This window comes from Camelus bactrianus, chromosome 14, assembly GCF_048773025.1.
Source record: "Camelus bactrianus isolate YW-2024 breed Bactrian camel chromosome 14, ASM4877302v1, whole genome shotgun sequence".
NCBI lineage: Eukaryota > Metazoa > Chordata > Mammalia > Artiodactyla > Camelidae > Camelus > Camelus bactrianus.
This window is the reverse complement of record NC_133552.1, coordinates 21,249,904-21,267,915: the sequence shown is the minus strand read 5'-3', so window position 1 is coordinate 21,267,915 and position 18,012 is coordinate 21,249,904. Positions and strand designations below refer to the sequence as shown.

At 37.0% G+C, this 18,012-nt stretch overlaps 1 protein-coding gene and 1 non-coding gene across 2 annotated transcripts in view; one reads left to right on the top strand and one right to left on the bottom strand.

Annotated features, from left to right (window-relative positions):
* WBP4 (WW domain binding protein 4) overlaps positions 1–17,803 on the top strand; it is a 33,626-nt gene extending 15,823 nt beyond the window's left edge. Inside the window, exon 10 of the mRNA XM_010973289.3 lies at positions 16,513–17,803. Coding sequence (XP_010971591.1) covers positions 16,513–16,723 — 211 coding nt within the window. The 3' untranslated portion in view covers positions 16,724–17,803. The remainder of the gene's footprint in view (positions 1–16,512) is intronic.
* On the bottom strand, positions 686–789 carry LOC123613768 (U6 spliceosomal RNA). The gene has a single exon (XR_006721193.1). It is a non-coding gene; the product is annotated as a U6 spliceosomal RNA (small nuclear RNA).
* Positions 17,804–18,012: the final 209 nt, after the last annotated feature.

Below are 18,012 nucleotides of genomic sequence, written 5' to 3'. Positions count from 1 at the left end.
GAGATGAAATTCCAAAATGATTTTTTATCTTACCTGGCAAACAAATTTCTCCAGTACTGTTCTTCCCCATTTTAAAATACCATTCTTCTCCATTATTAATTGACACTTCTAAAAACTCTTATGTTCAGTTCTCGAATTTACCAACTTATTTCTGGCCACCTGTTCCATTAGTCCATCTATCTTTGTGACAGAATCATAAAGGCTTAATTGTTATGATTTAACTATATCCTTTTATATGGTATGTGCTGATACCTGCTGGTATATCTCTTTTTTTTGTTGTTCCAAAATTTTCTTCAGTAGTTTCTTCCTTTCATTTCCAGGTTAGTTAAATAATTTGCAAGTGTTCAACAAGTATAATATTTATATAAAATTACAGATAAGTTATATTATACTTGTTGAATTTGGCAAAAAAAGGATATTTTCAATATTTTGTATTTTTATCCAGAAATTTTGTATGTGCCTCTTTTTACTCAAGTCATTTTTCATGATTCTCTATATAGCTTTTGTTGCTGCTCTGTATAAGCTTCATAATTGCTTTTTTTTTTTTTGAGGCAAAATTTTTGTCTTTTTAGTTTGATTTTTTTTTTCTTTTTGAAAATTTTTTGTTGAAATATAGTAGACTTACAGTGTTGTGTTAGTTTCTGGTATACAGCAAAGCGATTCTGTTATACATACATATATTCTTAAAAACATGGAACGCTTCACAAATTTGTGTGTGATCCTTGCACAGGGGCCATGCTAATCTGCTCTGTATTCCAATTTTAATATATGTGCTGGTGAAGCAAGCACCATGTTTGCATTTCTTGAATGTAAGCTAGGTAGCCACTTAGTCTACTTGATTCACTTCTGTAACCCCAGGACTTTATAGTGACTGGCACAGGTGGCAATAGGTGCTTAGTAAGTGTTTATTAAGTACGTGAATAGTTTTACATATATTGCTTCTTTTTAATTGCAGATTTAATCCATTTTTTTCTATTTTTTAATAATAATTATGATTGTAATTGAATAATAATTATGGTATGAAAAAGCCAATGTGTCCAGTTATGTTGCTGACTTATTATTAGCAAGACTATTTTTCTGAGTCTTGGGTGTTCCATGTAGAAACTTGTCTGCAAATATTTTGTGTTTTTTTTCCTGTTGATTTTACTTCCTATTTATTTCATGTCCTATTTATTTTAGTTACACTTTCAAACTCAGTGTTATATAATAATGAGAGTGGACATTTCTGTTTTGTTGCTGATTTCAGTGGAAATGTTTCTAAAATTTATATTGAGGATTATGTTGACTATTGGCTTAAGGTAGATAATCTTTATTATGTTAAGGAAGTGTGCTTTATATCTAGATTTTTTTAAGAATTATTGTCAGAAATAGATTTTAGTGAATTTCAATAGTCATATCTCTGATGTGGAAAACAGATTAGAAATGGTGGTCTGTAGTTTAGTTTTGTTTTTGTCTGTTAAATGTTTATCTGTATGAGATTTTTGTATCTGACTTATGCTAAATAAAATGGATTAATGTTCTAGAATAGTTAATAGTTACCCTAGGATTAAAAAGATTTTTTAAAAAATCACTAATAAAATCTTCTGGTCCTGGAGTTCTACAGGGAGGTAATTTCTGACAGCTTTTTCAGTCTCTTGGTTACTATCTGTATGATGTACAAGTTGCCTGATCTTCCTGAGCTTCAATTTCTTCATCTGTAAAATGGGATAATAATAGTTTCCACCTAATTGTTAATTTATTGTGAAGAATAAATTAGAAAAAAACAAGTTAACACAACTAGCACTATATTCATACTTGGTACATAAGCATTTGGTACACCTAAGCACTCAGTAACTGTTACATGCTGTAACTGGTGTTGCATTGCAGGGGAGGTGGGGACAGAGTAGCTTCAGCTAGTCAGTTTCAATAATTCACATTTTTCCCTAAAATCTTGTATTTCATCAAGGTCTTAAAATTTAAAACATATGATAACACATTAAACTTTCTGTATATTTAAATTTTCCAGATCTTTTAAATCCTCATTTTAAGTTTTAGAATTTTTTATTCTTTTGCAGTATTTGCTAAAGAATTTTTTCTCCAGCTGTGTTTAGATACTATAATTGATGTACAACATTGTGTAAGTTTAAAGTGTGCAATGTGTTGATTTGGTACAGTTACATGGTGCATAATGATTACCACAATAGTGCTAGCTAACACCTCCATTATGTCACACATAATTACCAAGGTTTTTTGTTTGTTTGTTTCTTTGGTTTGTTTTTTGTGTGTGTGTGGTGAGAACGGTTAAGATCTAGTCTCTGAACAACTTTAAGATATGTAATACAGTATTGTTACTATAATCCCCATGCTGTAAATTAGAGCCCTCAAATTGTTAATCTTATAACTGGAAGTGTGTACCCTTTGCCCAATCTCTCCCATTTTCTCCACCCCACAAACACTAGTAACCACCTTTGTACTTGGTTTCTCTGAGTTTAGATTTCTTAGATTTCACATGTAAGTGTTATTATACAGTATTTGTCTTTCTCCATCTAATTTATTTCACTTAGCACAGTGCCCTGAAGGTCCATTCATGTTGTCGCAGATGGCAGATTTCCTTCTTTCTTGTGGCTAGATAATAATTCCGTTGTGCATGTATACCACATCTTTATCCATTCATCTGTTGATAGACAGTTGAGTTGTTCCATATCTTGGCTATTGTGAATAATGCTATAGTAGATGTGGGAGTACAGGTGTATCTTCAAGATCCTGTTTGCATATTTTTTGGTTATATATGCAGAGGTGGGAATCTTGAATCATATGGTAGTCCTGTTTTTAATATTTCAGGAACCTCCATACTGTTTTCTGTAGTGGATGTACCAATTTACATTCCTACCAACAGTGCTGAAGGTATCTCTTTTCTCCACATCATTACCAACATTTGTTATCTCTTGTTTTTTTAATACTAGCCATCCTAACAGGTATGAGGTGATACCTCATTGTGGTTTTTACTCACTTTTCCCTGTTGATTAGTGATGTCAATTACCTTTTCCTGTACCTTCTGACCACTTGTATGTCTTCATTAGAAAATATCTATTCAGTTTCTCTGCCCGTTTTTTAATTGGATTTTTTTGGGGTTTTTAAATTGGGTTATATGAGTTCTTTATTTTGGATATTAACCCTTTATTAGATATATGATTTACATATATTTTCTTCCATTCTGTATGTTTCCTTTTCATTTTGCCTTTTTTTTTTTTTTTTTTTTTTTTTTTTTTGCTGTCCAGAGCTTTTAGTTTGATGTAGTCCCACTTGTTGATTTTTGCTTTTGTTCACCATGCTTTTGATCTCATTTCCAAAAAATTATTGCCAAGACCAATGTCTAGGGGAGCTTTTTCCTTATGTTTTCTCCTAGCAGTTTTACAGTTTCATTTCTTACATTCAATTTTTAAAATTTAATTAATTTTTTAAGATTTTAATACATTCTTAGTTAATTTTTGTGAGTGATATAAGATAGGGGTTCAGTTTTATTCTTCAGCATGTTACTCACTCTTTCTGACACCAATTATTGAAGCGACTATACCTTCCCTGTTGAATATTCTTGGCTCCCTTGTCAACTATTAGTTGACCCTGTATGTGAGGGTTTATTTCCGGGCTCTCAGTTCTTTTCCATTGGTCTATGTTTCTGTTTTTATGAGAGTATCATACTGTTTTGATTACTGTAGTTTTGTGGTCTAGATTGAAATCAGGAAGTGTGATGCCTCTGGCTTTGGTCTTCTTTCTCATTCTCAGAATTGCTTTGATTGTTTGGGGTAATTTGTGGTACCGTACAAATTATAGGATTCTTTTTTCTATTTCTGTCAAAAATGCCATTGGAATTTTTATTGGGATTACATTGACTCTATAGATGGCTTTGAGTAGTATGGACATTAAAAAATGTTAATTCATCTGATCCATAAACACGAGATACCTTTCCATTTGTTTGTGTGTTCAGTTTCCTTTAATGTCTTACAGTTTTCATTATATAGACCTTTCACTGCCTCAGTTAAATTTATCACTAAGTATTTTATTGTTTATGATGCATTGTGAATGCAGTTGTTTTCTTTATTTTTCAAATATTTTGTTGTTAGTGTAAGCAAATGCAACTGCTTTCTGTATTTTAAATCCTGCAGCAGTACTGAATTCATTGATTACTTCTAACAGGGTTTGTTTGTTTGTTTGTTTGTTTTTGGTGGGAGGGGGTCCTTTAGAGTTTTCTGTGTATGAGATCATCTTGTCTACAAACAGATAATTTTACTTCTTCCTTTCTAATTTGGATGCCTTTTTTTTTCTTGCCTGAGTGCTCCAGATAGGACTTTCAATACTGTGTTGAATAGGAGTGTTCAGAGTGGGCACCCTTGTCTTGTTCCTGATCTTAGAGGAAAAACTTTCAGTCTTTCACCATTGAGTATGATTTTGGCTGTAAGTTTGTCATATATGAACTTTATGATGTTGAGATATGTTCCTTCTAATCCCAACTTGCTGAGCATTTTATCATGAAAGGAAGGCCTTTTCTGCATCTGTTGAGACGATCATATGATTTTTATCTTTCATTCTATTAATGTGGTGTATCACAGTTGATTTGCAAATGCTGAGCCATCCTTACATCTCAGGTAAATCCCACTTGATCGTGATGTATGATCCTTTTAACGTGCTGTTGAATTCAGTTTACTAATGTTTTGTTGAGAATTTTTGCATCTGTGTTCATTAGGGATATTGGTCTGTAGTTTATAAGACTTATAGTGTTCTTTTCTGGCTTGGTTATCAGGGTAATGCTGGCCTCCTGTAATGAGTTTGAGAGTTTTCCCTTTTTGATTTTTTTGCAAGAGTTTGAGGAGGACTGACATTAATTCTTCTTTAAATGTTTTACAGAATTCACCAGTGAAGCCATCTGGTCCTGGCCTTTTTTTGTGTTGGGAGGTTTTTAATTATTGGCTCAATATCCTTGTTTTACTAGTCTGTTCAGATTTTCTTTTTATCATGATTCATTTTTAGTAAGTTGTATGTTTCTAGGAATGTATGTATTTCTTCTAGGTTATCCAAGTTTTTTGGCCTATAATTGTTCATAGTAGTCTCTCACAATCCTTTTTATTTCTGTGGTAGCACTTTATGTCACTTCTTTTATTTCTGATTTTATTTGAGTCTTCTCTTTTTTTCTTATTTTAGGTAAAAGTTTGTTAAATTTGTTTTACTTTTCAATAAACCAGCTTTTAGGTTTCTCTTTTTTTTAAATGTATTTTTATTGAAGTACAGTTAGTTTACAATGTTGTATCAGGTTCTGGTGTACAGCACAGTACTTCAGTCTCAGGAACATACATGCATTTGTTCTCATTTTCTTCTTCACCGATAGATTACAAGATAATGAATATGGTTCCCTGTGCTGTACAGTATAAACTTGTTTAGCTTTCTTAATCGTTCCCTCCTCTTCTGATCACTTTCATTTATTTCTTCTCTGGTCTTTGGTATTTCCCTCCTTCTGCTGCCTTGGGCTTAGTTTGTTCTTTTTCTAGTTCCTTGAAGTATAAAATTAGGTTCTTTATTTGAGATCTTTCTTTTTCCTAACGTAAGTGTTTATCACTATAAACTTTCCTCTTATAACCACTTTTGCAGTGTCTTATAGGTTTTGATGTATTGTTTCCACTTTCATTTGTTTGAAGATATTTTTTGAGTTCCCTTTGATTTCATTTTTTATCCATTAAACTGTTTCAGAGTGTGTTAACTTTCATATATTTGTGAATTTTCCATCTTTCCTCCTATTACTGATTTCTATTTTTTTACCATTTGATCAGAGAAGATACCTGGTATGATTTCAGTCTTCTTAAATTTGTCAAGATCTGTTTTGTTACCTATCCTGGAGAATGTTCTGTGCTCTTGAGAAGAATGTGTATTCAAGTCCGGTATTTCCTTGTTGATTTTCTCTCTGGATGATCTATCCATTGTTGAAAGTGCTTTAACTTAAGTCTCCTACTATTGTATTGTTGTCTGTTTCTCCTTTCATACCTGTTAATATTTGCATAATATATTGAGGTGCTCCAGTGTCTTTTCCCATTCCTTAACTTTCAGCCTATGTGTGCTCTTAAATCTGAAGTGAGTTTTTGGTAGGCAGCATGTTGTTGGTTCCTGTGTTTTTGTCTATCCCACCACTCTGTATCTTTTGATTGGAGAATTAAGTCTATTTACATTTAGATTAATATACATAAGGACTTACTAATGCCATCTTATTGTTTTTTGGGCAGTTTCATAGTTCCTTTTTTCCTTTTTTTCTCTCTTGCTGCCTTGTTTTGTGGATTGATGGTTTTCCATAGTGATATGGTTTTATTTCCTTTTCTTTATTTTTTGTGAACCTGTTTTAGGCTTTTGCTTTGTAGTTACCATGCTGTTTGTGTAAAAAATATATATATGTATATATATGATCTCTTTCATAGTCTGTTTTACACTGGTAACGACTTTGGTTACATACAAAAGTACCCTTCTACTTGCCCTGTTTGTTGACTTACAGTATTGTTTTGATGTTACAGTTTACATCTTTATATACTGTGTGTACATTAACAAATTGTTTTAGCTGAAGCTATTTTTAATACCTCTGTTTTTTAACCTTTATACTAAAGTTAAGTGGCTCACACACCACCATATTACAATATTAGACTCTGTGCTACCTTTACCATTGTTTTGTATATTTTCGTGTTGGTAATTAGCAGCCTTTCATTTCAGCTTGAAAAACTCCTTTCAGCATTTCTTATAAGGCAGTTTTATTGATGATGAATACTCTGGGTTTTTTGTTTGTGGTTTTTTTTTAATTAGGGAAAGAATCTCACCTTCATTTCTGAAGGACAGTTTAGTTTGGTAAAGTATTCTTAGTTAGCAGTTTGGTAAAGTTATTCTTAGGTTTTTTGTTTTGTTTTGTTTCAGTATTTTAGCTATATAATCCCATTCTCTCCTGATTTGCAAGGTCTCCCCTGAGGTATCTGCTGACAACATTATGAAATTCCCTTCTATGAGAGAAATTCTCTTTTCTTGCTGCTTTTAAAATTTTGTCTACCTACAAGCACTACAGGAGTTCCATGGTGGCTGGAAGGGCTGTTGGGATTCTCAGCAGCACTTTCAGGTTCATTAGCTAGAGACCAGGGCAGGCTGTGGTGGTGGTGTACTGTCTTTGACAGTTTTATTGAAATGTACCTTGGGAAATTATGGATCAAAAATTTTGAGGTAACCTACCAGCTTCAACTTGGTCCCACAGATCTCTTCCCACATTTGGCAAGTTTTCAACCATTATTTCTCTAAGTAAGCTTTCTTCCCCCTTTTACCTTCTCTTCCTCTTCTGAGACTCCAGGGGTGCATACATCATTTCTCTTGATGGTGTCCCAAAAGTCCTATAGGCTTTCTTCATGCTTTTCACTCTTTTTTCTCCTCTGATTGAATAATTTCAAATGATCTGTCTTCAAACTCACCGATTCTTTATTCTGCTTGGTCTAGTCTGTTGTTGAAGCTCTCTGCTGAATGCTTCAGTTCAGTCGTACTCTTCAGTTCCAAAATTTCTGCTTGGTTCTTTTTTGGTTTTTGTCTCTTTGTTGATTTCTAATTTTTTTCTTTTGTTTTCCTGATATCATTGTTTATCTATATTCTCTTGTAGCTCTCTGTGGGTCTGAAGAACAATTATTTTGAAGTCTTTGTCAAGTAGTTCCTGAATCTCGATTTCTTTGGGCCAGTTACTGGAGGTTTACTTTATTACTCTGGTAAACATTTTCCCCTGATTCTTGGTAATCCTAGCAGCTTTGTGTAGATGTTTACACACTTGAGAAAGGAACCACTTGTTGTAGACTATATGGACTGACTTTAGTAAGAGAAGACTTTCACCTGTGGGTGGGGGCACACTGGAGCATACTGTGACTCCAGTGCTAGTAGTACAGGGCATGTGGCGGCACTGGGTCTGGGGAAGGTATTATCTCTCTAGCTCAGGCCACTAGGGTCCAACAACTGTGTGATCCTTGGCAAGCACTACAGGAGTTCCATGGTGGCTGGAAGGGCTGTTGGGATTCTCAGCAGCACTTTCAGGTTCAGTAGCTAGAGACCAGGGCAGGCTGTGGTGGTGGTGTACGTCCTCTGGTGGCTGGGGCCAGCTACAGATGCCTGTGTAGTGGCAGGGGCCAGTTGTAGACACACACAGTGGTGGGGGCCAGGCAGACAGCAAGGGACCCTGGCTATCAGTGTGCTTTCCTGTTGCTGTACAGTCTCCCCCCTTAGGGTAGACACTGCAGTGTCAGGAGTCAGGCTGGGGGCATGCAGGTGTGCAGCTGGAGGGGCCCGCTACAGATAAGTGTGGTTGTACAGGCCAGTGAGAGAACATTGGGCCTGATTCTGGCCCACAAGCAGCTGCAGGGGCCTGGTTGTTGGCATCATCTCCTGTGCTGCATTATCTCACTCTGGGCATGCACAGTGCAGTAGAGGCTGGTGATGGGTATCAGGGCAGTGCATGCAAGTGCGCAGCTGGAGGGGCTGGCCTCAAGCGCACAGGTGGCAGTGAGGGTCAGCCATGGGTGTCTAGGCTGGCATCTTGCACAGAGGCCTTTGCTGACTGCGGTGTGATTCCCAGGCTCTGGCAGGGGTGAGGGCAGAGGGACTCAGGCAGCTGGCATTAAAGAAAGGTAAGTAACAGTGTGGCAATATACCAGGTGAAATCTGTAGGGCATCTGCAGCAGCTGTCATATCTGTTCTCTCTTGAGTGGCAAAAGCTGCTGAAGTTGTCTGTAGAGCAGGTCCCTGTGAACTGCAGTCACTCTCAGTCCCTGACTTTTTCCCTGTTCCCAGCCATCTCTTTATATATATAGCTCTAAACTTCACCAGTGTGGGTGGGATGAAGCCTAAGTAGGACCTTCATGCAGTGGTCCACAAGGCTGCATAAGCAGGTCACTCACCCCACTCTTCTCTTCCTGGTGAGGGGAACTTTTTCCAGCTGGCGAGTTTCCTCTTGTCTCTGAGCAGTGTCAGCTTGGGGGATAGGATGATGCAGGCAAAATAAAGTTGTCTTCCTTCTCTTTTTTTGAAATTACTCTCAGGGTTTTTTGTTCCACTATGTTGCTCAGATTTCTTAAATGGACTCCAGAGCTCTCCTAGAGCTGTTTTTGTTCATGAATAGCTGTCTAACTGATGATCATTTTGTGGGGATGGAGGCTGGAGTCTCCACTGAAGGTTTTTTTGTTTTGTTTTGCTCTGTTTTTTCTTAATGAATCAGTTCTTCTTTTTAATTGTCTTCTATTACATATCCATTTATTAATGGATGTTCTGTTTCTTCATTTCTACTTCTATAATTTTCTTCCCCTGACTTTTCTTTTTTTATTTTTTTACTGCAGTATAGTTCATTTACAGTGTTTCAGATGTATAGCAAAGTGATTCATATATTTATTTATGGAATATATATATAAAACTCTATTCTTTTTCAGGTTCTTTTTCATTATTGGTTATTACAAGATATTGAATATAGTTCCCTTTCCCATACAGTAGGTCCTTGTTGGTTGGTTATCTATTTTATATATGTTAATACCAGGCTCCTAATTTACCACCCCCTTTCCCTTTGGTAACCATAAGTTTGTTTTCTATGTTTGTGAGACTATTTCTGTTTTGTAAATGTTCATTTGTATCATTTTTTTTAAGATTCCACATATGAGTGATACATATTTGTCTTTCTCTGTCTGACTTCACTTAGTATGGTCATCTCTAGGTCCATCCATATTGCAGCAGATGACATTATTTCATTCTTTTTTATGGCTAAGTAATATTCCATTGTACATATAGATAACACATTTCCTTTATCCATTCATCCCTCAATGGGCATTTAGGCCTGTGTTTCCTTATTGATTTCCTATCTAGATGATTTGCCATTGATGTAAGTGGAGTATTAAAGTCCCCCATTATTATTGTGTTACTGTCAGCTTCTCCCTTTATGTTGTTAATGTTTGCCTTATATATTGAGGTGTTCCTATGTTGGATGCATGTATATTTACAATTGTTATGTCTTCTTGAATTAATCCCTTGATCATTCTGTAGTATCCTTCTTTGTCTCTTGTAGCAGTTATTTTAAAGTCTATTTTGTCTGATATAAGTATTGCTACTCCAGCCTTCTTTTGATTTCTATTTGCATGGAATACCTTTTTCCATCCCCTCACTTTCAGTCTGTATGTGTCTCTAGATCTGAAGTGGGTCTCCTGTAGACAGCATGTATATATGGGTCTTATTTTTGTACCCATTCAACCAGTCTCTGTCTTTTGGTTGGGGCATTTAATCTGTTTACATTTAAGGTAATTATCGGCACATATTTTTTATAGCTGTTTTGTTCATTATTTTGGATTTATTTTTGTGGGTCTATTTTTAGTCTCCTTTCATTCTCCTGTGATTTGGTGACTATCTTTAGTGTTATGTTTGGTTTCCTTTTTCTTTTTTGTGTGTATATCCATTATGGATTTTGGTTTACTGTTACCATGAGGTTTTTGCTATAGCAATGTATGTATATACATGGCTTTTTTAAGTTGCTAATCTCTAAATTTCATGTTAAGTACCCTGCATTTGTACTCTCCTCCCTTCACAATTACTCATTTTGGTATCATATTTTACAACTGATTGTTTTGTGTATCCCTTAACTGCTTGTTGTGAATACAGATGATTTTACTACCTTTGTTTTTTAATCTTCCTCCAAGTTTGTGTGTGGATGATTTCCTACCTTTACTGCATGTTTGCCTTTACCAGTGAGTTTTTCCATTTCATAGTTTTCCTGTTTTTAGTTGTAGTCTTGTCTTTTCCACCTAGAGAAATTCCTTTAGCATTTGTTGTAAAGCTGGATTGGTGGTACTGAATTGTTTTACCTTTGCTTGTCTGTAAAGCTTTTGATTTCTCCATCAGATTTGAACGAGAGCCTTGCTGTGTAGAGTATTCTTAGTTGTAGGTTTTTCGCTTTCATCACTTTAAATATATCGTGCCACTTCTGGTCTGCAGAGTTCCTACTGAAAAATCAGCTGATAATATGGCCTTTTGTTGCTTTTTCCTTGTTGCTTTTAGTATTCTCTCTTTATCTTTATTTTTGTCTTTTTAATTATAATGTCTAGATGTGTTCCTTAGGATTAATCCTGTATAGGACTCTTACTTCCTAGACTTGGGTGACTGTGTCCTTTCCCACGTTAGGGAAGTTTTCACCTATTATCTCTTCAAATATTTTTTCAGGCCCTTTCTCTTTCTCTTCTCCTTCTGGGATGCCTATAATATGAATATTAGCATGCTTCATATTATCCCAGAGTTCTCTTAAACTGTCCTTTCTTTTCACTCTTTTTTCTGTTTTATGGTAGTGATTTCCACTACTCTGTCTTATAGCTTACTGATCCATTCTTCTGCCTCATTTAGTCTACTACTGGTTCCTTCTAGTGTATTCATTTCAGTTATATTGTCTTCAACTCTGGTTATTCTTTATATTTTCTAACTCTGTTAAAAAAAATTCTAACTTCTCATTCTGTGCATCCATTCTCCTCCTGATCATCTTCATGATCATTACCGAACTCTTTCTCTGGTAGAGTACGTATCTCTTTGTCACTTACTTCTGGGATTTTATCTTGTTTCTTCTCTTAGAACATATTCCTCTGCTGCCTCATTTTGTCTAAGTGTCTATTCGTATTTTTATGTTTGTGGTAGGTTAATTACATTTCTTGACCTTGGAGAAGTGTCCCTCTGTAGAAGACACCCTGCATGTCCCGGCAGTGCACTCCCCTTACCCAGTGGCTGGGGGCCAGCTGGTCCCAGGGTAGAATCTGTCCCCCATTTGTGACTCATTCCACAGGCTATAGAATCATTGTTTTCTTGTTTCTGGTGGGTGAGTCTGGGTCCTGACCCTCTGGTGGGCAGCGTTCTGTCTAGGGCATGTCTAGAGGCAGCCGTGAGCTCAGGAAATCTTTAGACAGCCTGTCTGCTGATGGGTGGGTCTGTCTTCCCACCCAGTTAGTTGTTGGGCCTGAGGCGTCCCAGCATTGGAGCCTACAGGCTGTTGGGTGGGGCCAGCTCTTGGCCAAGCAAGATGTTAGCCTCCAGGAGAGTTGATGCAGTGGAATACTCCCTGAATGTCCACCCCCAAGCTTTTAGGTCCCCGGTGTGAGCCACAGCCACCCCTCAACCCCCCTCCCCCACCAGGAGACCCTCCAAGACCAGCAGACAGGTCTACCAAGGCCCCTCTGAAATCACTACTTCTGCCCTTGGTCCCGGTGCCCATGAGATCTGTGTGTGCTCTTTAGGAGAGAAGTCTCTGTTCCCCTGCGTCCTGTGGAGCTCCTTCAGTTAAGCCCTGTTGGCCTCCAAAGACAAATGCTCTGGGGGCTCCTCATCCCAGTGGCAGACTCCCAGGCTGGGGAGCCTAATGGGCTCAGAACACTCGCTCCTGTGGGTGAACCCCTGCAGTATAACTATTCTCCAGCTCGCAGGGCCCATCTGAGGGGCATGGGACCTGATTATACCACAAGTGTGCCCCTCCTGCCGTCCTGTTGATTCCCTCCTTATGTATCCACTTGTAGAAGATCTTTTTCGGTAGGTTCCAGTCTTTTTTATTGATGGCTGTTCAGCAGTCAGGTGCGGTTTTGTTGTGTTCATGAGAGGAGGTAAGCTTAAGGTCCTCCTACTCCGCCGTCTTGACAAGATCTGGCACTTCTCCTGACTTTTCTTAAGTTTCTTTGTTTTTGTTCTCTTTTCAGATGAACACTTAAACTATTGACAGGAGGTGAGGAAGGGATCTGTTCTTATTTCTTAATGAAAATAGTTAAGGCTGCATTCTCTCTGAATATAATTCTGCCCATATATCATATAAACCTTGAGTGATGCTTCCTTGATTTCCTTGTTTATGGAACAGTTTCATATTGTGTTTTTTGCTTACTCTTCTGACTTGGTGGTTTTCCAGAAGGACTTATTTTTCAGTCTCCACACCAGTGGGAGTTTTTTTTTTTTCCACCTTTCTTACATTGTGTTTGGACATTATAACCTTTACAATTTTTGCATTTTGAATTTTGGAAATTATTATGGTTTTGAGGAAGAGCTTATGTAATTATTTTTTGTAACTGATCTAAAATTATCTGAAAAGAAGGTATATTCTCTGTAATATATTTTATTTGCAGGCTCTTAACCTTTTCTTTCAAATACAAACTTCTTTTCCTCTGATTATGTCAAAGAGTAGATCATACTTCACTGCCACTTCTGTTAGCCTCCACTTAAGAACTTCCTAGGACCACGATTTCAAAAATGGAATCTTCCTCTATTTTATCTTTCCTGTAATCCCACTTAAGAAGAAATAAGATAACTTGATCACTTTTTCAAAATACAACACAAAACACCAAGATTCAGTGAAATAAATGAGTCTCACATAGATTTTCTTGGACAGAGATTCATTTATCTAGTGACCAAACCCTAGTGCTGTTCATTACTCAGATCTTTCTCTACTTGGCTAATGGAATTTCTTCGTCTCACCTGGAAACAGTGGTCTAGGGGAAAGAACATAAGTTCCAGGTCTGCACAGGCCTGGGTTTTAATCCAAGCAATACTACTACCTTAACACTTTGGTTTACCAAGTTTTTTAACCTCTCTCTAACCCTCAGTTTCCTCTCCTGTAAAAATAAAGTAAAAGGCCAAGAATTAATACCCCATCCACTGTAGGGGCTACTATGCTTCTTGGAAAGCACCATTGTTGGCAATCCAAGGGAAAATAGGGAAGTGGAAAAAGCAAACAAAAATGGCATTTAATATATATTTTTAATACAGTAAAGTTTGGAAGGTATCTGTTTTCAAAACAAATCAAATTTAATACCTGTTCCAGTGAGAATTCCTATTTCCTGCCTCCCTTCATTAGATTTTGAGGAAATGTTGTATAACATGATGATCTACTAAGGTAGCTTCCGCCTCAGGTTTTATATAGAATAGTTTTGTGTTTTTCATTTTTCTGGTGTTGAACTAGCCATTACTGGTTTGAAATTTTCTTTGTTCTTATATTCTTTGTAATTATATTCTCCTTTATTTTGTTTTTTTACAATCCTAGCAAATTTCCCAACTATTGTTACATTTTAAAAAATTATTACAACGATTAGAGACCTCTTTTAAACCTGTGTTTTTATCCATGTATATCTAGCATGGAACATAAAAAGATCTCTCAATATTTTTGCCAAAGACCTTTCTACATAGTCTGTGTGAGAGGGAGGCAAATTTAGTATCTTGTCCTCTTAAGATAATTGAACTGAACAGCTTATGTTAAATTTTAATTCTAAGCAAACACATAAAAATTACATTATCTTTAAACTTAAGTTATCAAGAACCATAGTTGATGAGAAATCACTATTCTTGTCTCTCTGGGTTTTTGTGAGAAGCATGTATCATCCACTCCAGTGCTCCTTTCATTTGCAAATGACAAATCGTGGCGTGTTTGGGGTCCAGAGGCCTCAAGCATGGCTGGATCTAGGGACTTGAATACAGTCATCAGAACACTCGATGTCTTTGACTTCTGTCTCAGCTTTCCTCCGACTGGACTCCCTTTCTCAGGCAGGCTCTCCCCACTTGGTAGCAAAGCTTTAGGCTTATATCATATGTACAGTTAGAGGTCCCAGCAGAAAGAGGTGCTGGTTTACCAGCTCTAAAACGGGTCCTGCTTCGCTTTCATCACATACCCAGTTCCCGTTCCAGAGCTAACCACTGTGAACTGACTGGACATGAACTGAATTAAAATTCATAGAGAAGGGAGAAGAGGTGGTTCCTAAAAGGGAAAATAAATGAAAATAAAAGGAGTTCTAGAGCTAAAAAAGACCCTCAAAGGGCCAAAATAAAAAATATTTTTACCTCACGTGCCCGGTGCATTGTCGGGCCTGTAGCGACATTCAGTACAGCTGCTGTCATTGTAACTACTGCTATTCTAGACCTGCCGTAGCCTTTCAGACCTCTCCTGGCCTCCGGGAAAGGTTTTCCTCTCTGTTTCCCAGAATCAAGATGAATGACTACATTACCTGGGTTCTTCTGAGATTGAGGAGTGTAGATCTGTACCAGTCTTCACTCTTCTCAGATGGGGTTTCTTAACTCTTACTGTCTGAGGCTTCTAACATTTAAGCCATCCGTTTACTTTTTCTTCCCTTTTCTCTCTTATCATCACTCTTCCTTTCATGCTGACCAGGTAATCTTTTGGTTTCTAGTGACAGAAACTTGAGTTACCTTAGATTTTGTTTTTTTGTTTTTGTTAAAGGGTTATTAGTTCAGAGATTCACAGGAAGGTTCTACCTACAAGCTACAAGAGGGGCAGGGAACTTAGGCGGAGCCTCAGGGGTTACTGGAACTGGGTCTGAAACACTGGCAGGATACTCCATCTCCCATCCTCCTTTTCTTTGCCAGCTGTATTCTCTTATCTCTGCAGAACTCCTTTCTCTAAATAGGAGGATATGTGGTTCCCAACAGGTTTTACATTCTTAGCCACTAGAGAGTTAAACATAATGATCTTTCTGGTCTATGTTCAAAAAGCCCGTGGTTGGGACTGATGAGCGTGATATGACTTAACCTGCTCCTTCACAGGCCAGTTGACTATGTAGAGGGTTGGGTACTGTGATAAGCTCGTATTCATCAGTTACTGGTCTCTGGGCTAATCAACTGATTATTTGTCCTAACCATGTGGATAGTTGAAGGGTTAATTCCTAGAAAAGGGGTGCTAGGCAAACAGTTGCATGGAGAGGGTAGAGGATATAGCTCAAGTGGGAGAGCACACAGTGCCTCCATTATACACACACACACACACACATGCCAGCCAGCCAGCGAGTCTAATTACCTCCTCCCCACAAATAATAATAATAATAATAATAATAATAATAATAATAATAATAATAATAATAATAATAATAATAATAATTTAAAAAAAAAAACCAGTTGCATGGAGTCTACTAGTCCAGGACATTGAGATTCCATGGTCTTCATCTTGTGCTGTGTAAGCTCCCAGAGTCCTTGCCAGTCCATGGCAAAGTCAGTTTCCATAAGTACCTTTCACTTACCCTCTATGGAACTTATACTGCTAATCATATAGAAGCAGGGCCATTTCCTTTGATGATGATATAGAAGCAGGGCCATTTCCTTTGACGATATACCTAACAGTAACAAAAGAATAGATGGGGCTTTTCCTCATATGTCCACCTAAACAAGTTCTCAGTATCTTAAATAACAGAAAATAAGTATTTGAGGGGAGGGAGGGTGTAGCTCAGTGGTAGAGCACATGCTTAGTATGCACGAGGTCTTGGGTTCCATCCCCAGTATCTCCATTAATAAATAAATAAACAAACCTAATTACCTCCTCCCCCCACCCCCAAAAATTTAGTATTTGAAAATAGTTTCCTACTCCAAAGTGACCAGCTCCTAACTTCTATTATTATCATTAGAAAGATGAGCATGAAGCCTTGGTGTACTCACACATTATATGAAAGTTTGTCTTACTCTGTCAAATAATGGTTTTATTTTCCCTTTCTGTTCCAGTGAGGAGGTCGATTTGGAACTTCCAAGCACTGAAAATGAGTGTGTATCAACTTCAGAAGCTGATGTTGGTGGGGAACCCAAAGTGGTTTTTAAAGAAAAAACAGTCACTTCTCTTGGAGTTGTGGCAGACGGAGTGGCCCCTGTCTTCAAAAAGAGAAGAACTGAAAATGGAAAATCTAGAAATTTAAGGCAACGAGGTGATGATCAATGATTGTAAAAAAGTCTTTTGTGTGTGCTTTTTGGAGAGAATGGAGACTATACATCTTAAAAGCTCCTCTGTATTTGTTTTTAAGTACTTAAATGCTAAAAATTCTAAATATATTTTATGTGAATTTAAAATAAATCTTTTTTCATGTAAAATTGATTTTTGTTCCTAAAATGGAAGCCTACCACATTGCATTGTAATACAGTGTATTATTATGTTCAGTGTCTAAACATTGCTAATTATGTCATAATATAAGATGCTATGTATCTGTTATTTAAAACCTGGAAAAGTAAGGTTTTTATTCTATCCTTACTCATATGAACGTACCTGTACTGCACTGAAAATGCATTACTTTTGTACACTGATGTTAATAGTTATCCAAGAAAGAAGAATTAGCCCACGGAGGGGCAGATTCACAGCCCAAGATGATTCATTTCTGAGGATCCTGTCAGAAGGCTAATGTAGAAAATGATGCACATTGGCTTAACTTCACGCAGTGTGAGGTCCAGGGCCGAGAGCCGGGCCTGCAGCTCAGGTAGTGCTTAATATGGAGCGAAAATTGGACCAAAGGTAGAGAGCTGTACTTACCTAATTCATTGCAAAGCAACAGCCATTACTTAAGCAATTTTACTTTGAGCCAGGCATCATGCTAGGAACGAGGGATGTAAAGATGAACAAGACATATCCCCGTTCTTCATGACTTCTCATTCTGATGGAGTCCTTTTTCCCCTAGTCATGCACTGTGTATAGTGGCCTTGTATGTGCTGGAGAATATTTTTTAGGGTTTATTTAAAACTGTAGGTGAAGGCGTGAACAAAAACAGTAAGGTCTCTGGCTTCTAACAGGTTTTAGTGTTCCCCTAGACAACTGGAAATGTCTCATTTTCTGGTTAAATTAAATAAAGTGGAATTTTCCTATTTAATCCATTTCAAGTAGGTACCTTCCCATTATTATTCCAAATTCTTAAAATTCTATTTTTTATAAATTGTACAGTAGTTAACATTTGGTAGTAAATACTTGTCTTTTTAAGGTTACTAGTGTACATGTAAGAAAATGATAGCTTATTAAAAACTTTATGAAAAAATACTGGGTTTTTTTTTTCCCTTCTAATACTGATCAGAGTCAGCTTAGCATTGGTGAGACAGTATTTGGAGACTGTATGTGTTCGGTTTAGTTATTTGGGTGTTTCGTGAATGTGTAGCGTTGTGGAGAAGCATTTTACATTCTCGAAGCCCATTTGTCATCTCGCTAAGCAGTGCATTTTGGTGCTTGACTCTCCTCAGTTGGAAAAGATA